The sequence below is a fragment of the Propithecus coquereli genome, unplaced genomic scaffold, assembly GCF_000956105.1.
Source record: "Propithecus coquereli isolate 6110/MARCELLA unplaced genomic scaffold, Pcoq_1.0 Scaffold147, whole genome shotgun sequence".
Taxonomy (NCBI): Eukaryota; Metazoa; Chordata; class Mammalia; order Primates; family Indriidae; genus Propithecus; species Propithecus coquereli.
The window spans coordinates 6,275,745-6,296,468 of record NW_012139080.1 but is presented as its reverse complement, the minus strand read 5'-3'; the positions used below and the strand labels follow the sequence as shown (position 1 = coordinate 6,296,468).

At 43.8% G+C, this 20,724-nt stretch overlaps 1 protein-coding gene across 1 annotated transcript in view; it reads left to right on the top strand.

Moving 5' to 3' along the window:
* The window catches only part of GOLM1 (golgi membrane protein 1), a 56,379-nt gene that overhangs the window by 23,665 nt on the left and 11,990 nt on the right, over positions 1-20,724 (top strand). Inside the window, exons 4-6 of the mRNA XM_012640059.1 lie at positions 7,272-7,326; positions 11,025-11,127; positions 15,924-16,053. Coding sequence (XP_012495513.1) covers positions 7,272-7,326; positions 11,025-11,127; positions 15,924-16,053 — 288 coding nt within the window. The remainder of the gene's footprint in view (positions 1-7,271; positions 7,327-11,024; positions 11,128-15,923; positions 16,054-20,724) is intronic.

Below are 20,724 nucleotides of genomic sequence, written 5' to 3'. Positions count from 1 at the left end.
CAGGCAGAGTGTGGCTTCAGGTGTAGAGTGAGGGGAGCGCTGGGGCCCTTCCCTGAGGGGCTTCAAAGCCACTGGGGAGTTTGGACTTGAGCTGAAGACACGGAGCCATCCTAGGGTGAGCTGAGGTGGCAAACACAACCAGGTGGCCAGGCGTTTAAAGGCAGGCCCCAGCCAGTGGGGCAAGGAGGTGGTGCAGTCAGGTGGCTCTTGAAATATTTGGAGCAAAAAGCGATCTTGTACTGCATCTGGGCAGAAGAAGGACAAATTCTGCGAAGTGAGCGGATTCGCGAGGCAGCCAGGGGAGGGGTGGACAGGTCTCGTGACAGGAGGGCTGGGAGGGGGAGGGAGAGTCTCAATTGAGGCAGAATGAAGGCAGGTTGATAAAATCTATTGAAAATCCTTTTCCCTGGAAAAAAAAAAGTTTGTCTCAGAAGACTTTCAGTGTTACTGGATTGTAAATTCTCCAGTTTGCCAAGTGGATTTGACCTTCAAAGATAGCTTCATAATTAACTTAAAGTATTTCATAGTTTACCTCCCACATTAAAATAAACGTTTGCAGGAGAAACAGCAAAGCAGGTGCCATCTGGGTAGATGTCCTTTACTGCAGACGGTGCCGCGAGGGCGCCCAGCGCCGGTGCTTCATCCCCTGTCCTCTTGGTCCTCATCTCCCACCTCGAGGGAGGGGCCGGGCGTGCCCCTCAGGGAAGCTCACTGGATTCACGACCTGAGTGGGTGTTAAAATGCACCGTGGCCGAGTTCCACGTGGAAAGCAGCGTCTAGTGGTGTGACCTGGCCCCCGGCGGTTCGCGGCTGACCAGACAAGGCGTGTCTCTTCTGTGCCTTGCTGTCTTGTTGCCCGTGGAACAGAGACAGACCCCGCAGACGTCCTCGCTTTCCGACTTGGCTTCATGCTCACTAGAAAGGGCATGTCCGTGTCCCGTTGTTAATAGCCGGTAACGGGCGCCTGGGGTTTTGCTCTTGTGGTTGGCTTTTGTCCTATTCTCTTTTCACCCAGAAAATCATTTGACTGAGTGGGAACTGACTCTGTTCACCTTCTTTACTTCTTAACCCGGCACAAGACGAGCGTTTGGCGGGGAACACATAAAGATGACATGAGCTAGCGGTCGTCTCCCTTATTTCTGCTTCAGTGGTGATGAGTGGGGATCTGCGATCACGCATGTTCGAGAACAGCCAGTGGGATCTGTTAGGTGCGTTGGCCGTGGCCCTGTAACCTGTAGGCTTAGTTCAGTTTTAATTTCTCTTTAGTCCCCAAATGTGTACACTGTTTACATCTTCGCAGAAAGAATGTGCAAAAGTGCCGCCCCCTCCTGCAGGTGGAGCAGAGGAGTCGCTGGGCTTCCCATTTGGGAGCTGACGCTCTGCAGCCGGCAGAGGGGCTCAGCCCAGGCCCCCTCCGTGGTCCTCACTGTCCTCGTGGTGGAGCCAGAAATCTGCAGTCCAGGCCTCCGGCCCCAGTCAGCGGGGCATTTCCTGGCTGCCTACAGAACAGCTAGGGAATGTTTTGGATCGCTGGCGCTGTGTGTGCTGTCATGGAGTGTTTTTCTTCCTCTAAAAGTAGAGCTGAAGATTTCTGAGTGTCCCCTCCCCTGGCCAAGGCTCAGCGTTGGTGTGTGGTGTGCTCCTGTAAGTGGGAGGCTCTTCCCGCAGCCATGGCCTTAAGCGGCCAGAGCTGAGGGTGGGGCCAGCATGAGCTGCCCCAGGCCCACCGGACCCCCCTGGCAGCCACAGCAAGGTGACCTTCAGAAAGATCCAGGGTCGGGGACTGAGAAGAAGGGCCCTCATCCTGCCTTAGAGTCGGGAAGCATCAGCGCGCATGCTGGGACTCCCATTGCCAGTCGTGTTTGGATCCTCTCGGGAGTTCTCTTTGACCCAAGTCCTGTGTGGGTTGGAGGCACATAGGTGGGCTGGACCCTGGGAGGCAGCTGTGGCAGGTTCTCAGAATCAAGGGCAGTCTCTTCAGTTTGCTTCCCCTCCTCCCTTCCCTCCATCCTCCCCACTTTCTTTCCTCCCTCCCCTAAACACCTGCAGTGCTGGGGTGCTGGGGGTGAATGTAAACCAGTCTTGGTCTAAGGTTCCCTCCCCCTGGGCCGGTGCCTGTCCCTGTGATGGACACCACGCCTTGTGGACCTTGCTCTGCAGTGCTGGGCACCTGCGTGATCCCAGGGTGGGTCCTGGGGCCATCCCGGGCCCTGCCAGCGAGTTGCGTGTGGTGTTTTCTCACGCCAGCGGCTGTGAGTTGGACGGGGTGGGGCCATGTTGTTTACTCTGTAATGACACAACACGGGGATGTTTTGGCAGGAGCTGTCTCGTGTGCGTAGAGCTGTGTGTCCTAGGTGTTTTCCTAGATAGGTGATGTTCTGGGGTTTTTTAAAGCTTCGTACAGTTGTGCTTAATCCCGCCCACGACCTTCCAGGAAAGTTCCCCGACTTGCGCACCCTGTGGGTCCACCTGCGTTTCTGCCCCACAGCCGCCTCAGCTCCTTTCTGAACGGGATCTGACTGTATACTCTGAGGTCTGACTCTGTCTCCTAAACACGTCTCCTGTTCCTGCTCTCACACTCACCCGCTCCTTCCCTAACTCACCCACACCCCCGTTCCTTTTCTTCATCCTTTTTTTATTGTAAAATATATATGACCTAAAAACTACCATTTTAACCATTTTTAAGGGCACAGTTCAGTGGCATTAAATACATTCACATTTTTGCACCACCATCACCATCATCAATATCCAGAACTTTTTCATCTTCCTAAAATGAAACTGCACCCAGTAAACACTAACTCCCCATTCTTCCTCCCCAGCCCGGGCAGCCACAGTGCTGCTTTCTGTCTATGAATGCGACTACTCTAGGGACCTCATGTAAGCGGGATCATGTAATATTTATCCTTCTGCGTCTGGCTCGTCCGCTCAGCATAATGTTTTCAGTACATTTCTTACGTTGATTTGTTCTCTTGCGTTCACTCTCACACTCACGTTGACACACACACACACTCACTCTCACACACACACTCTGTCTCTCTCTCTCTGCCCCTACAATTTGCTGGACCTTGAATAATCCAAGTTGTAAATTCTTCTGCTTTCTAGAGTCCTGGAGATATTCCTTGCAGGGTTTTGTTTAACCCCCAGGAGCAGGTTCTTAGCTTTGAATTTAAAACATAGGCCCAAGTTTTCCCTCCCTGAATACCACCTCTGTGGGCTCGGACAGTAGTAGCTTCGCTGTGCTGCCGCCAAAGCTGTGCAGGATTTTCGGTTGTCATCTACACCGCCATGTCTCTCCGTCCGGCACTCAGGCCTTCTGTGGAGAGACCCTCCCTGACCGGCTCCCACCACGGGGTGAGCCTGGAGGGCAATGGTGTGGACTCCCGGCTCCTGTCTTCCTTCTGTGTAGACAGGGCAGCAGGGGATCCTTTGTAGAGAAGAACAGATGTGCTCTAGCCTCCATGCTGGCACCCTGGGGTCATTCGCAAAAGTGTGAGGTGGGGCTCCTCTTTTTTGTCTTGGAGACACAGTGGAGAGGAGGGAGCATGCTACTGGCATTCAGAAGGGGTGAGGGGGCAGGGATGCTGAATGTGCTGCTGTGGGGGACAGTAGAACAGAACAGTCCCACCTAAGACGCCCCTCCTGTGCCCCTGTTGAAACTCAGCAGGCCAACCTCTGGGTCGCAGTTGTGGAAACAGAGGGCCAGAGAAGTCAAGTGATGTGTCTGAGGTCCAGGAGCAAATTAGCCCCAGACCCCAAAGCAGAATCCACACGTCTCAAGTCTTTACCATTTTCTTCAAGAAAATCTTTTCCACACCCTATCTTGTCTCTGTTGCTCTCTTTCTGTTACCTTTCTCTTTCTTTTTCCTTCCCTTTTCCCCATTAATGGGCCTCAGAAGGCCTTTGTCAAAACTGATAATTGTTGATGGAGCTATATACTGCAATAAGAAAACTGCTTAATTTTAGGAGTGAAATTACAAGTAAGAAATAGCACACAGTAAAAATCTATACTTCTGAAAGTCCTTGAACTACCCAGAATTGCTTCAGAAACCAGAAGTTTATCTCAGCATCTTCTCATTTTCCTTTCTTTTCTCATAAAACCAGCCTTGACTTCAGCTCCTTATGATGTGATCAGCATTCTGCTTCCAAGTGAGCTTTTCGAATATTAGTATTTTAAGAATTAGTCATTATATCTTATTGAGCTTTCAAAATGTGTTAAATTATTGTAGATTTGTTGCTTTGAAAATTTATTATGAAATGTTGAGCATACTTTTCTAGAAATCTAAGGCAGAAATATTTTCATTTTTTTCTTAATTTTTTATTTTTGATCTTATTTATTTTATTATAATTAAAATTTTTTTTCTAATTCCTTCTTTCACCACTGTACTTACCGAGGACTAATGCAGAAATAGTTTGATCAAATGTACTTTTTTCCCATAATAGAGTGGTTATAATAAATTTGTACATGGGTGATTCACACTGATACCTTTGAGTTTAGTTTGCAGTTCAATTCTGGTGGCACTTATTGCTTTCTCGTCTGTGAGTGTTCCCTGAGGACAGTTCACAAGCATCAGGAAATGCAGCTCCCCCCAAAGTCACTGCACCAAAATGGGGAAAACAACTGGGTTTTTTCCATCTGTTGATGGAAAAATTTAGAGTAGAATATGTAATTCATTTGAATGTAGGGTTTTTTCTTCCTTATAATATGTTGAACCTAAAACGAAGCTGGGAAGCATTTTCATAGTTTTCCTGAAAATGATTCAACAAGATATTTTCTATAAATGTAAAGCTGTATGTAAAAGATCTTGATGGTATTTTCTGATCATTTTTCATTTTACGTGGAGGCTGTGTTTTTCCATGCATAAATAAATAGGTGGGGGAAGATTAAGGAAAACATATTTTCCTTGGAAGAATAAAGTCACATGGAGACAAATATTTCTGGACCCTCAGGTAGCTGCAAACTCTAATATGGATTTTTTGGGAAGAGGCTAAGGGGAATGGGTGGAAAAGAAACCAGTCAAATTGCCATAATTTTTATAGAAATGATTCACCTAGGAGAAATCAGCTTTGAAGATAATCAGCATATAATTATTTAAGTTTTCCTTTTTGTTTTTTTCTGTTTTAGCGCTATAATGTTGAGAGGGAAGGTGGTTTCGATATCTAGGTACAGTAGAAATTTAAGTGTATAGTTCAGTGATGTGAAGTATATTCACATTGTTAAGGAACAGAGCTCTAGAACTTTTTCATCGTGCAACACTGAGACTCTCTACCCACTAAACACCAATTCCCTCTCCCCCTCCTGCAGCCCTGGGCAACCATCTTTCTATTTTCTGTTTCTGTGATTTTGATTACTTTAGGTACTTGACATGAGTGGAGTCATACAGTATTTGTTTTTTTGTGACTGGCTTATTTTTCCGCTTAGCATAATGTCTTTGAGGTCCATCCGTGTTGTACTGTGTCAGAATTTCCTTTTTGAAGGCTGCATAATATTCCAGTGTATGTATATACCAGACTTTGCTTATCCGTTTCTCCATCTGGGGTCACTTATGTTGCTTTTCCTTCTTGGCTATCGTGAATAATGCTGCAGGGAACACGGAGGTGCAGATGTCTCTTAGGGATCCTGCTTTGAATTCTTTTGGGTTTATACCCAAAAGTGGGATTACATGGTCATATGGTAATCCTTTGTCTTTTCAACTGGTTGTTTGTAAGCTTTTCCGAGAGTAGCAGGAGCTAGGAGCTGTGTAAATCTGATTCCACCGTGTGGGTCCCTCTTTGACTTCCTGTTTGCTACCTCTACCCCTGTCCTTGTAGAATATTTATAAACACCCCTCTGGATAACCTCTCCCTGAGAGATGAATTTTACACATGTTATCACTGTGACCTCTTATCTGTTGCCCCAGGAGATGTTCTGTATCCTCAGATCTCCCAAATAAACACCAGGTTTGTGTGGTTAGTTGTCGTTTCTGGGCGTGCATCCCTGTGTTCGTGACACCTTATCCTGGAAAGCTGTTGCTTCTGCTAAGCCCCCTCTCTGCTTAGGCATAAGAAAGACTGAAGGCTGCACAGAAAGGGCGCAGAGGGAGCAGGGGGCAGAGGAGGAGGAGATGGTGTGGTTCTCATCATCTACCACTAGCCAGAAATGTATCTCCATGTCATGGCAGCACGTCAAGGAGTGGAGTATTTGCAAACTTTGGTGACAGTAAGAAATTTCACAGTGTGGCCCAGCACACATGTGCTGTGTGTGTTTGTTCACTAAACACTTAACCTGTGTGAAGTACTTCAATGTCTTATATTCTGTTCCCCTCTTTTTTAGGTTTTTGCTTGTTTTTAGCATTGGGCGCAGTCCCCTGAATTGGTGTCCTACTCATATTTGTGGCAATTTGGCAAGTAGCCACGAAGAACTTGCTTTCGGGAGCGTGCCTTTCGGAGCTGGGGTTTGGCTTTTCCTATTAATAGACAAGGGACCTTGAGCAACTTAAGCAGTCTGTGCCTCGCTGTCCTGTCCCCTAAGATGGGGTGATAGACTCCTCCTCATACCCCTGTGAGGAAGAGTAAACGAGCAAGCAGACGGGAAGTGCTTAGCAGAGCCCCCGGCAGAGCGATTCCCCAGCGCACACCGGCCACTCGCTACACGCTGACACTTGCTCTTCTTACTTTTCACTTCTTTTTATTATTATTTTGAGTCCTGGCTGGGTTCCGCTCTCTGCTGTTGACTTTCCCCCTGGCATAACTGACTATGCGTGAACCCGCGTCCCTAAGCGCAGACTGTGGACAGAAGCACAGCCAGAAGCTCAAATGCATCAACTGGCCTCGTTAGCAGAGGCCTCTTGGTGCGTTCCTTTTCCTTTGTTCTTAGCCAGTCTGGCATTTGGAGTTCAGCTTCTGACTGAGGACGTGTGCTGTGGGGTTGCTGATCCAGCCCTGCAGGTGCCTGTGCACGTGCTACCCTCCAGGGAGGGCAAAGAAGCCAGGCCTGGGGGAGCCTTTTATGGAGCAGCCGCGGTGTCCTTGGCCTGGAACAGAGCCGGGATCCGTTTTCTCCTTCCTCAGGGTACAGGCTGGTGGTTGGAAAGCAAACCTCTAAGCAGGTGTGTTCCTTTTCGGCTGCAGACATCAGATAGTCCAGCCCGATGGTGACTGCCCGGCCCCTCCCCTGACAGCTGCTTCGGGTTGGGGGAGGGGGCGGTTCCTTTCCCTCATTTCCAACACATCTATCTCGTTAAGGCCACGTTGTTAGGTTGCCGGTGTTTATTTTGTGTTTGTCTTCCTTGCAGGCGGTTCTGGTGAACAATATCACCACAGGGGAGAGGCTCATCAGAGTCCTGCAGGGTAAGTGCACGCCCGCCTCAACGCCAGGCACCGGCCTTCCAGCAGCAATCCGCCTGTCCTCTCATCCTTCTCTGGGGCCACCGGCCATTCTCCTCCTATAATCTGGGGATGGGTAGTGTTATGCGTAATTGAGCAATCTTCAGTCTATCCTTTTTGCTTAACTAGATCTCCTTAAAAGGCTTTCCCTTTTAAAAATATTGCTGAATAATACATTGCAAACTCTTATGTACAGAAGAATCCAGACTCTCATTGATGAAGGTTAAATATTATATATGATATATATGTGATTTGTTTTATATACACACCATATATGTGTGTATATATATGGTATATATATATATGGCCTGTTTTAATTGGGTCACCCTGAATTTAGATTTTCCTCATGATACTTAGGAAAACTGTCCAGCCCCATTTAATTCCATTTCTTTGCTACTCTGACTCTGTTTGGCAGCTGGGCTTTGTGGGGCAGGAGATGGGCGATGGCCTCTACATGGGGGCTCCCCTTCCGTGTGACTGGAGGGTCAGCTCAGCAGGGCGCAGCGTGGCCTGAGAACATGGCGAAAGGAGCGCTGGTCCTGCTAGGAGGTTCCCGTAAACCCCCAGCGCCTGAGTTCCCACCTCTATAAAGTGGGACAGGAGCCGTGGTGGCTGATGAGCAGTTGACGTGGCCAGTGGGACAGAAGAACTGAATTTTTTATTTTTGTTAAATTTTCGGTACTTTAAAACTGATACTCAGTTCAGTTATTTGGAAACTGAAATATGTTTGGGATAATGTGTGTATATCGGTCTACTTCTTAATTGTAAATTTCATGAAATCTAAATTCCAACCAAGAATTTCTAATGAAAATTTAACAACTGAATTGAAACATGCTATAATTGTCAAGTACACCCCACATTTCAAAGACTCAATATGAAAAAAGAATTTAAAATATCTTTGGAGTGAGGTATCATGAGAATGGAAAAACAGGCACCACATGTACTTGCCATCAAATTGGTACTAACTGATCAACACTAAAGGGCTCACATGGTAGTAATACTCACTGGGTGCCGGTCAGGCGGGAGGGGGTGGTGGGGGGGGTAAACTCACAACTAGTGGACGGAGCGCACTGTATGGGGGAAGGGCTCACTCGTAGCCCTGGCTTGGGCGAGGCAAAGGCATTATATGTAACCAAAATGTTTGTACCCCCATAATATTCTGAAATAAAAAAATAAATAGGATTTTGCATACAAAAAAAATTCATAATTTCTACAGTCATTATATGTTGACATAATATTTTGTATCTGTTGGGTTAAATATTATTTACGTTTTAAGAATGTGGTTACTAAGAAATTAAGAATTTCCCGTGTGGCTTGTGTTACGGTTCTGTTAGACAGCACTAGTTTAGAATTCTAGTTCCAAATCAGGTTCTAAGAATATTAACTGGTCTTAGGTGAAAAGAGGTTGCTTTGTCAAATTTGTTTTGGGGAATTTATTTTGGGGAAACAAAGAGGTTACCTGACTGCAGGGGGCTTTTCAGTGCTTGTATCTGCTGCTGAGACCGGTCAGTCCCCAGGCGGGGATGTGGCCTGCAGCCTTTCCCATACTCCATGTTTCCACAGCTTTAATCATGTATCTGACACACAGTAAACTGTACACGGAGTGTACAGCTTGATGAACTTTTACATATGCATGCATGTCACACAACCACCACCAAAGTCACGCTGTGTAGTGAACCTATCATCCCTTAAAGCTTGCCTGTGCCCCTTGGTATTCCTCCCACCTCACCCCGAGACAGCCTCTGATCTGCTTTCTGTCCTTACAGATTAGTTTGCATTTTTAATAATTGAATATACAGTCAGATCGTACATACCTTTTTTTGTCTGGCTGCTTTCACTCAGCATGATTTTTTTTCTTTTTTTTTTAGACAGAGTCTCATTCTGTACCCCCAGCTGGAGTGCAGTGACATTATCTTAGCTCACTGCAACCTCCAACTCCAGGGCTCAAGTGATCCTCCTGCCTCAGCCTCCCAAGTAGCTGAGACTACAGACACGTGCCACCACATCTGACTGATTTTTCTGTTTTTGGTAGAGATGTGATCTCACTCTTACTTAGAGTAGTCTTGAACTCCTGAGCTCAAGCGATCCTCCTGCCTTGGCCTCCTAGAGTGATAGGATTACTTGTGTGAGCCACCGCGCCTGGCCTACTCAGCATAATTTAAAAAAACATTTTTTTTAGAGACAGGATCTCACTCTGTCTCCCACGCTAGAGTGCAGTGGCGTCATCACAGCTCGCTGCGACCTCAAACTCCTTGGCTCAAGCGATCTTCCTGCCTCAGGCTCCTGAGTAGGTGGGACTATAGGTGTGCAACACCGCACACAGCTGATTTTTAAAAACATTTTATGTAGAGATGGGGTCTTGTTGTGTTGCCCAGGCTGGTCTTAAACTCCTGGCCTCATGTGATCCTCTCACCTCAGCTTGCCGAAGTGTTGGGATTACATGGCCACGAGCCACCATGTCCAGTCTAGCACAATTATTTTGATATTTATTCATGTTGTTATGGATATCAGTAGTTCATTTCTTTTTTTTGTTGAGTGATATTCCATTGTCTCATACTTAGTTGGATTGTGAAATCTTTTAAAGTTAGCTTTATTGAAGTCTAATTTATATACTATAGTGTTACCCTTTGTAGTGTACAGTCATGTGAGTCTGACCGGTACTCAGCCTCACACCACATACACTCATCACCCCAGGGTACCCCACTTCCCAGCCCTCCGTAGTCAGTCCTCCTCCCCGCTTGGGCCTCAGGCACCCATGGAGCGGTTCTCTCTCGCTACAGCTTTGTCTTCTAGAACATGCCATACAGATGCTTTTGAGATCGGTCCATGTTGTTGTATGTATCAATAGTTCATAAAATCCTTCAGTTTTATTTAATTTTATCCCCACCCCCCCACGTGGAGTCTCGTAGGTCTAGTGTGGTGAGGACAGACCTCAGGGCATGCTGACCTCTGTCCCGGCCCGTCTGCCACCGGCTGTGCCCCAGCCCTAGCTGCTGCTGTCTGCCAGCTCTGGCGTCACCTCTGTAGCTGCTCTTCCTCCCGCCACAGCTCGGCCCTTTGGCAGCTGCTGCTCCTTCCAACAGAGCTTCCGCGAGCCGAGTTGTTAGCACAGTGTGGACGGGCTGATGCATTTCCCCAAACAAAGCTGCTGCGTCCCCGATAAGAGGGTTGGGTGATTAAACGAGCACAGGGCCTTGGAGAATAGCGTGGCTGTGAATAAACAACAGGAGCATGCTGGCAGGAGCCTGGCCAAGGGCAGGGGTTCTGCAGGAGTGGCTGCTTATCGGCCCAGATGTCGGAATCAGTGTTTTTCAGACAGAAGGGTAAGTCTGCTGGGGCTGAGGGACACAGTGGTGTGTGTGACTGTTTGGGACAGCTCAGGGCTTACAATACCTAAGACAGAAATAGGGAAATAGAAGCTCCTAATGCAGTTAAAGGGTTGAAGGCCAAAAAGGAGATTTAAAAGAGATATTTGGAAAAAAATCGAGATGCAGATTCCTTTAGGATTGCTGGTCTTCCAAGGCTGGGGTGTAGTGATTACTAGGGAAGGGCTGTGTTCTTGGCCTTTTCTCTGTCCCCTCCTTAGTCCCTTTGTGTCCCTGCCCTTTGTTCCCACGCGTACGTCTGCCTTGTCGTATTTACTTGTCCTCCTCTTGGCTTAGACCAGTTAAAGACTCTGCAGCGGAATTACGGCAGGCTGCAGCAGGATGTCCTCCAGTTTCAGAAGAACCAGACCAACCTGGAGAGGAAGTTCTCCTACGACCTGTAAGTGCGTCTCAGAGCCAAGTGCATGCCTCTCGCGAGGCTCATGAGTTGTAAGGCAAGGGCAGCAGGCAGAGAAGTAACCTTCACTAGCTCTTCCTGTGATAGAGCGTACACCTTCTGGTCCACACAGGCCTCTGTGAGAAAGGAACAGTCTAAGGTTCATGTCCTTTAGAAATGCTGCATTTTCTTTTGTGTCAGCAATGCTTCAGAAAGCCATGAGTAAGAGTTAGCCAGCAGGCTCATAATACAAAATAAATAAGAAAGGTACACAACACACACACACACACACACACACACACACACACGGCAGTTCTCAGCAGGAAATGAATTACTGAGCATACTTTAAAACATAGCATAACTTAAAACTCTATAAAGCACAGGTGTACTGGTTAAATCAAGAGCCTAAAGCCTTTAAAAATGTGTTCCCAAAGTGCTCGGATGTGAGCTAAATCAAACCCATGACTAAAAGACGTTTTGGCAAAATATGAATACGATTTATTGCTGGGTGATGGCATTGTGGGCGTTTTGTTTTCTTGAGACTTTTCAGTGTTTTTCCAAATTTCTGCAGTGAGAATGGAGTCCTTTTATAATTAAAGCAAAGCAATAAACTTTTTAAAAGTGGCCTAAACCCATGGGAAGATAGTAAAAAACAATTTACAAGGTAGAGAATAACGTAGTCTGTTTATTTCCCCCCTTTTTTCTCATGAAAACAATGTAACAATATAATTAAAGCACGGGAAGTTTGGGATCAGAGAGAACTGCCCCCACCCATGACCCAACCCTCATGTGACTGTTTTTCCCCTCGTCTGACCTCTCTTCAGTCCGTGCCCAAGTTTATATGAAATTTTTTTAATAGACAGGGTCTTGCTCTGTTGCCCAGTACGGTGGTATCATCATAGCTCACTGTAGCTTCAAACTCCTAGGCTCAAATGATCGTCCTGCCTCAGCCTCCCAAGTAGTTGGGACTACAGGTGCACACCACCACACCTGGCTAATTTTTAAATTTTTTTATAGAGATGGGGTCTTGCTACATTGCCCAGGCTGGTCTTGAACTCCTGACCTCAAGCAAGCCGCCTGCCTTGGCTTCCCAAAGTGCTGGGATTATAGGTGTGAGCCACCATGCCTGGCCATATATGAATTTTTAACATAATTGCAGTCACCATAAAATTTTTAAAATTATTTTTTCACTTGATTTATGTATTTTTTATCACAAAAAATTTATTTTTCAAAATAAAACAGACATGCAATGATAAAAGGGATTTTAAGGGAAAAAATATTCACTGTCATAATTTGTCCCCTAAATAATGACAATAGATGAACTATAGCCTCTTTTATTTTTAATTAAAATTTTTTTATTACTTTCATTACATATAAAAATCCATATAGCTCCAAAATGTTTTATCTTCTAAAAATTATTTTGGATTATTTCCTTCTAAGAGACTCAACTGTAGATTTATTAGCTTGTCACTAGGTGTAAATTGCCAAATTGCTTTCTGAAAGGACTTTAAGTATCTGTAAAGCCGGTTTTTCTCAGGGGGATCAATCTTGCCACCAGGAGACCTTTGGCAATGTTCAGAGACATTTTTGTTTCTCACAGCTTGGTGAGAGTGTGCTACTGGCATCTGGTGGGGAGAGGCCAGGGATGCAGCTAAACATCCTGCAGTACCCAGGACAGCTCTTCACAGTGAAGTTCTATCTGGCCCAAGACATCTGTAGCACCAAGGTTGAGAAACCCTGAGTTAGGCTGATAATCAAGGAATTGCATTTAGACAAAAATGAAGTACCCCAGCCTTATTTAATTATTGATTCTGAAAAGATCCCTTAATAAGAGTAGGTCTCTTCCATTGCTTAAAATGCAAAAAGCCATTAATAACCTCACTCGATTAACATCGATCCAGAAGATTTTGACCTAGCTGGAAATCAGCCAGGGCCCAGTGAGGGGGAAGGAAGCTCTGCTCTCCATGTCGGAGAGCCAGATCCAGGGCGGTGAGTGATCAGCTCTGACCTGGCTGGGTATGCATGCAGGATGCACTCCTTTCTCTCACAACAGAGCATGCCTAGTGAGAAAGCTCTTTCCGGCTGACTCTTCTGTTTCACTAGTTGTGCCCAAGACCCTGTACTAGTTACAGATGCTTCCTGGTGGTGTGTTGAAAGCTAGAAAGAGCTAGTTGCTCTTAACTTTCTTTGCATTATAAACTCTTTTTGAGAATCTGATAAAAGCTATGGACACTTTGTTAGCAAATTTTTAAATGGATAAATGCATAAAGTTGTGCATTCAATTTGTGGGACTTCATAGGTCCCTTGAAACATACCCTCACACCCTCCATTAAAACATTCTGTCTGGTCTAATCCTTTTATAGAAGGCAGGGCTGAGGTGGAAGGGCAAGGTTTCCTCATGCACAAGTTAATGTTCTTTCCTCAGAATCGGCACACATCCCATTTCTTACTCCTACACCTGTGGCAACTATCACTAAGTAGTCACTGCACTAGATTCAGACGTAGTCTTGTGTTCTCTCCCCAAAGCACTTAGAGTCAGCACATGAGATGAACTGCTAGCCATCTCATCTCCATGCTATGAGGAAACGGAGTTTGCAAATGCTGATATGGGAGTGTGCTTGTAATACTCCTACAGTCAGTGTCCTGGATGATGGGATCAGCACCTTGATAGACTCCTGTATTGGGCACATTCTGTTAATGGTACTCCAGCCATCAGTTACATCAGTCGGAATAATTACTAGTGGCCAAGTCCTGAATGTCTCTCCAGTTTAGCTCCTGTTAATGCTGAAACATTTACCATATACATGCAAGAAAAGGCCAGCCTGAGGCCTTCAGAGAATAAGACCTGTCACAGTCTGTGTGACCTGTGTCTCAGAATTGAGCTCTGTATGAGATTGTTCTGCTTATTGTTGTTGAGCTGGAATGTGGAAAGCTGAACTTTCATCTGCAAGGCTCAGAGATAGAGGGTCTTTGTACTGGATTTTGGCAGGGCTGGGAGCGGGTGAAACTAGCACTTCCCTTTTGTAGGTTTAACGGTTCAGGGATAGCAAATGACCTGCTCATTTAGTTCTCCAGTGTTCATATGTCTCTCTTTCTTGGCTGTGTTTAAGCTCCTTTGTACTAGTCTACCACCTGTGGCTTGTATGTTTGTGAGAATTTTATTTAAGTGAATTTTTCACTTTATCTCTCAGCTGTCTAGGGTCAGGAACTATGCATTTCATTATTTCTAAAGTACCTGATAGCCTTTTTGTGTGCGGTACACTGTGGCCCAGTGGTGCTTTGAACTGAAGGGTATATTCCAGGAGTCAGAGATTTAGCGTAGTACTTACACGTGGCTCCCAAATGCCTGCAACGCAGAAAAGGCCGGCTGTATGGCAGAGAGCCCTGCACAGGCAGGAAACCTTGAGTCTGGCTTCTAGTTTTAGCCTCAGCAGTTTCTCTCTCTGTGACCCTTGTCCACGGCAGACAATGAAGTCATCCCTTAGCTTCCTTATTTGCAAAATAAGCAGGTGATTCTTTCAATTACTTTATAGCTCTGATACTTGTTGAAATACTCTTAAAATAAATTCCAGGCAGAGAGCAGAAGTGATGCCTTAAAGTATGTTCCAACAGCAATTCTTTGACAACTGGGTATCCTCCAGTTCAGTTCAATTTTGACACTACTCAGAATTAGTACAGACCCCGCAGATTGGGAAGCTCTAACCCCGAAGACTGCCCTCAGCTCAGATGCCAGCCACAAGTCCTAGGTGTCCTCCAGCCACCGTCACTTCTGCCCTGCTGGCTACAAATTTAGAGCTACCTGCCACCCCCTCAGGTGTGATACTTTGCCAGAATGACTCACAGAATTCAGATGAGCTATACTTACTGTGACAGAACAGCCAAATTAGAGACTCATAAGGTAAATGGGGTGGGGGGTGGGTGGCAGGAGCTTCTGTCCCGTGGAGTCAGGTTTCCAGCTTTTCACTGTATCCTTATGTTCACCAGCCAGGAAGCTCACTGAGCCTCATGATCCAGAGCTTTTACCTGGGTCTCATTATATAGGCACGGCTGATTAAATCACTGGCTATGCGCTTGAACTCAATCTCCTGTCCCTCTCCCCTCCCCAGAGCGGGCGGAGCTGAGAGTTCAAACCCTCCAGTCATGTGGTTGGTTCTTCTGATTGTCACTCCCCATCCCGAAACTACCTTACACCCCTCCCTGCCCCACACCCATGAGTCACCTCATTAACATAAGCTCTCCCTGGTCCAGAGGGCCTTGTTGTGAATATCAAGACACTCCTGTCAGGAAATTCCAAGGGTTTTAGGAGCTCTGTGCCAGTAGCCAGGGACAAAGACCAATATTTCTATATATATTTTTGTTGTTGTTTTTACTCTATAGATTGTATGTTAAAAAATTTTATTGCTGTTGTTTATTTGTTTTTAAGAGACTAGAGTCTTGCTATTGTCCAGGCCGGTCTTAGATTCCTGGGCTCAAGCAATCCTGCTGCCTCAGCCTCCTGAGTAGCTGGGACTACAGATGCATGCCACCATGCTTGGCTGAAAAATTGTTGTTTTCCTAATCAATAAAGTTCACCTGTTTTAGAACAATGTGAACAATTTTTAGTGAGTTTCAGTTAACTATAATTTTTTGGTCATTTGATGGTTGGAAACACACATGTTGCCCTATCTTAAGTGCCCTCTTCAGATAAAGTGCCTGATGCAGGAAAAAATGGCCTATGTCTCTTACTGAAGTGGACTTCACAGTCCAGCAGGGACACATCCAGAGATATTTGTCCTTTCTTTTGATTTCTTTCACCAAAGGAGCCAGTGCATCAATCAGATGAAGGAAGTGAAGGAGCAATGTGAGGAGCGAATAGAAGAGGTCACCAAAAAGGGAAATGAAGCTGTAGCTTCCCGAGACCTGAGTGAAAAAAGAGACCCAGGTCAGCAGGTAACTTTGGGGATCTTCTGCCGAGGATTTCTGGGAGGTATTCTTATCTTCTCTTTAGGCATTTTGTTCCTTTTATCCGCTGTCTGATTTGCTCTAATCTCTGCTGTCCCTTGTGGGTTTGGTTCCCTGAGGTAGAACAGAGCAGACCTGGTCCTCACCTTGCATGCTGGCCTCCAGTCCCTGTTCCCAATCTCAGGCCTTTACAGAAATTATTTCATTTAAAGCTCACGGCCTAGACCAGCTTATTGATGTGGGGGCAAAAAGAAAAAAGCTCATAGCCAACCTGGGAGAGCTTTGCTGCCATTTGCCTCTTTTGAAGACACTGAGGCTCATGGAGATGGTCGCGTTCCGTGGCTGGTGTCACACCGCCTGGTCAGCGGCGGAGCCCATCCAGAGCCTAGTCTGTCAGACTGCACGTCTTTACTGTGAGCCCGCCTTCTGTTCACAGCACAGGCCGTGAAACTGCCGCTCCAGGCCTCCTGGGAGATCTGTGTTTGTTTTTATACGTAGTAGTCTTACTAAGATGTATTTCACTTAGGATTCACCCATGTAAAGTTTACAATTCAGTGGTTTTGGGTATATCAAGTTGCGCAACCACAAAAGCTTAGAACATTTTTATTGCTCTAAAAGAAACCTTGTACCCACTAGCCAGCTTGGCATTTACCTCCAATCCTCATAACCCTAGACAACTTCTAATCTACTTTCTGTCTCTAGATTTGCCTTATCTGGACATTTCCTGTTGATGTAATTACACAGTATGTGCTTTTATTGTCTGGCTTCTTTTACTTATTATAATGCTCAGGGTTTATCCATGTTGTAACCTGTATCAGTACCTTATTCCTTTTTAATGGCTGAATAATATTCCATTGTATGGGTAGACCACATTTTTATTTATTCATTGTCAGTTGATGGGCATTTGGGTTGTTTCCACATTTTGGCTATTGTAAATAATGCTGCTGTGAATGAATGTTTGTATACAAGTTTTTGTGTGGGCATATATTTTCATTTCTCTTAGTACTACCTAGGAGTGGAACTGCTGGGTCATATGATAATTTGTATTTAATCTATTCAGAAACTACCAGACTGTCTTCCAAAATGGCCATACCATTTTACATTCCTACTTCTTCACATCCTGTCCACTCTTGATATTATCCCTGTTTTCATTGTATCCTTCCTAGTGAGTATGGAGTGGTATCTCACTATGGTTTGGATTTGCATTTCCCTAATTAGATGTTGAGAATCCTTTCACGTTCTTCATTGGCCATTTGCATATCTTGTCTGGAGAAATATCTATTCAGATACTTCACTAATTTTTAAATTGAGTTATTTTTATTACTGAGTTGTAAGAGTTCTTTGTATATTCTACTATATAAAGATATGATATTGCAAATATTTTTTTCCAATTCTGTGGGAGTTCTTTTTGTACTTTCTTGATGGTGTTTAGTTGAAGCACAAAGAGTCCTAATTTTGTTGAAGTCAATTTTATCTATTTTTTTCTTTTGTCATTTGTTCTTGGTGCCGTATCTAGGAATACTTTGCCTAAACCCAGATCATGAAGATTTACTCTTAAATTTTCTTCTAAGAGTCTTATAGTTCTTATCTCTTACATTTAGGCCTAAGACCCATTTTGAGTTAATTTAATTTTTGCATATAATGTGAGGTAGAACTCCAACTTCATTCTTTTGCGTGTGGATATCAAGTTGTCTCAGCACTATTTGTTGAAAAAGACTATTCTTTTCCCCACTGAATTGTCTTGGCACTTTGTCAAAAATCAGTGTACTATAAGTATGAGGGTTTGTTTCCAGACTTTCAGTTCTATTCCATTGTGCTGGCTGTTTGTTCTTATGGCAGTACCACACAATCTTGATTACTGTAGCTTTGAAATCAGGAAGTGTGAGTCTTCCAACTTTGTTGTTCTTTATCAAGATTGTTTTGGTTATTCTGTATCCCTTGACTTTCCATATGACTTTTAGGATTGGCTTATCAGTTTCTTCAATGGAGGCAGGTAGAATTTTGACAGGGATTAAGTTGAATGTGTAGATCAGTTTGGGGAATATTATCATCTTAACATTAATAAGTCTTATGATCCACGAATGTGGGTTGTCTTTCCATTTATTTAGGCCTTTTAAAAATCTCTTTTGACAATGTTTTATAGTTTTAAGAAATCTTGAATTTCTTTTGTTCAGTTTATTTCTGCATTTTTGGGAAGAACTGACATCTTGACAATGTTGAGTCTTCCTATCCATGAACATTGAATCTCTCTCCAATTATTTAGTTCTTTGATTTCTTTTATCACAGTTTTGTAGTTTTCCTCATATAGATCTTGTACAAATTTTGTCAGATTTATACTTAAATATTTAATTTTTTATTTCATTTTGTTTTTTTTTATCATTATTATTATAATATATATATATATTTTTTGAGACAAAGTCTCAGTCTATTGCTTTAGAGTGAGTGCCGTGGCATCAGCCTAGCTCACAGCAACCTCAGACTCCTGGGCTCAAGCGATCCTCCTGCCTCAGCCTCCCGAGTAGCTGAGACTACAGGCATGTGCCACCATGCCCGGCTAATTTTTTCTATATATTTCTATATATTTTTAGTTGTCCGATTAATTTCTTTCTATTTTTTAGTAGAGACGGGGTCTCGCTCTTGCTCAGGCTGGTCTCGAACTCCTGAGCTCAAACAATCCGCCCGCCTCGGCCTCCCAGAGAGCTAGGATTACAGGCGTGAGCCACCGCGCCCGGCCTTTTATTTCATTTTTGGGGTGCTAATGCAAGTGGTATTGTCTTTTTAATTTCAAATTCCACTTGTTCATTGCTGATACATAGGAAAGTGATTGACTTTTGTATGTTAACCTTGTATCCTACAACTGTGCCATAATCATTTATTGATTCCAGGAGGTTTTTTTTTTTTTAATCAATTCTTTCCAATTTTCTACATAGATGATCATATCATCTGCAAATAAAGATAGCTTTTTTTCCCCTCAATCTGTATACTTTTTCCCCCCTTTTCTTATCTTATTGTATTAGCTAGGATTTCTGGAACGATGTTGAAAAGGAGTGGTGAGAGGGGGCATGCTTGCTTTGGTCCTGATCTTAGAAAAGCTTCAAGTTTCTTACCACTAAGTATGACGAGTATGATGTTAGCTGTAAGTTTCTTACATTCTTTATCAAGTTGAAGAAGTTCCTCTTTATTCCTGCTTTACTGAGAGTTTTTATCATAGTGGGTTTTGGACTTTACAAATGTTTTTTCCATATCTGTTGATATTATCATGTGGTTTTTCTTTTTTAGCTTGTTGATGTGATGGATTACATTAATTGATTTTTAAATGTTCAACAGACCTTCCATTCTGTGATAGATCCTACTTGGTCGTGGTGTTTAATTCTTTTTATACACTATGGATTTGATTTGCAATTTGCTAATATTTTGTCAAGGATTTTTGCATCTATGTTGATGAGATATATTGGTCTGTAGCTTTCTTTTCTCATAATGTCTTTGTCTCATTTTGGTATTAGGGTAATGCTGGCCTCATATAATGAGTTATATTGCTTCTGCATCTATCCTCTGAAAGAGATTATTGAGAATTGGAATAATTTCTTCCTGAAATGTTTGGTAGAAATCACCAGTGAACCAATATGGGCCTGATCCTTTTTGTTTTGGAGGGTTATTAATTATTCAGTTTCTTTAATAGATATAGGCCTATTCAGATTGTATAATTTTCTTGTGTGAGTTTTGGCAGATTGTGTCTTTGATAGAATTGGTCCATTTCATCTAGTTTATTAAATTTACATGCCTAGAGTTGTTCATACTATTCATTTATTATCTTTTTACTCTCCATAGGATCTGGAGTGATATTTTCCCTTTCATTTTTGATATTAGTAATTTCTGTCCTTTTTCTTTTTTTTTTTTAATTGAGACAGAATCTCACTCTGTCACCCCAGGTAGAGTGCAGTGGCATCATAAATAGCTCAATGCAACTTCCAACTCCTGGGCTCAAGTGATCCTCTTGCCTCAGCTTCCTGAGTAGCTGAGATTATAGGTGTGTGCCACGACGCCCAGCTAATTTTTCTATTTTTAGTAGAGATGGGGTCTCACTCATGTTTAGGCTGGTCTCAAACTCCTGAGCTCAAGCGATCCTCCCGCCTCGGCCTCCCAGAGTGTTAGGTTTATAGGCGTGAGCCACTGCACCTGGCCCTTTTTTTTTTTTTTTTTTTAATTAGACTGGCTAGAGGCTTATCAACTTTATCTTTTCAAAGAATAAGCTTTTAATTTCATTGATTTTTTTTCTTTATTGATTTCTTTTTTTCAATTTCATTGATTTCTGCTCTAATTCTTATTTCTTTTCTTCTGCTTACTTTGGATTTAAGTTGCTAGGTTTTTTCCTAGCTTCCTAAGGTGGAAACTTAGATTATTTGATTTTAGAACTTTGTTTCTTTTTTAATACATGCATTCAATGCTATAAATTTAAGCACTGCTTTCACTGCATCCCACAAATTTTGATAAGTTGTGTTTTCATTTTCGTTTAGGCCAGAATATTTTTTTAATTTCTCATGAGATTTCTACTTTGACCTGTGTGTTATTTAGAAGGATGTTGTTTAATCTCCACGTATTTTGGGGTTTTCCAGTTACTTTTTCTGTTGTTGATTTCTAGTTTACTTCCATTGTGATCTG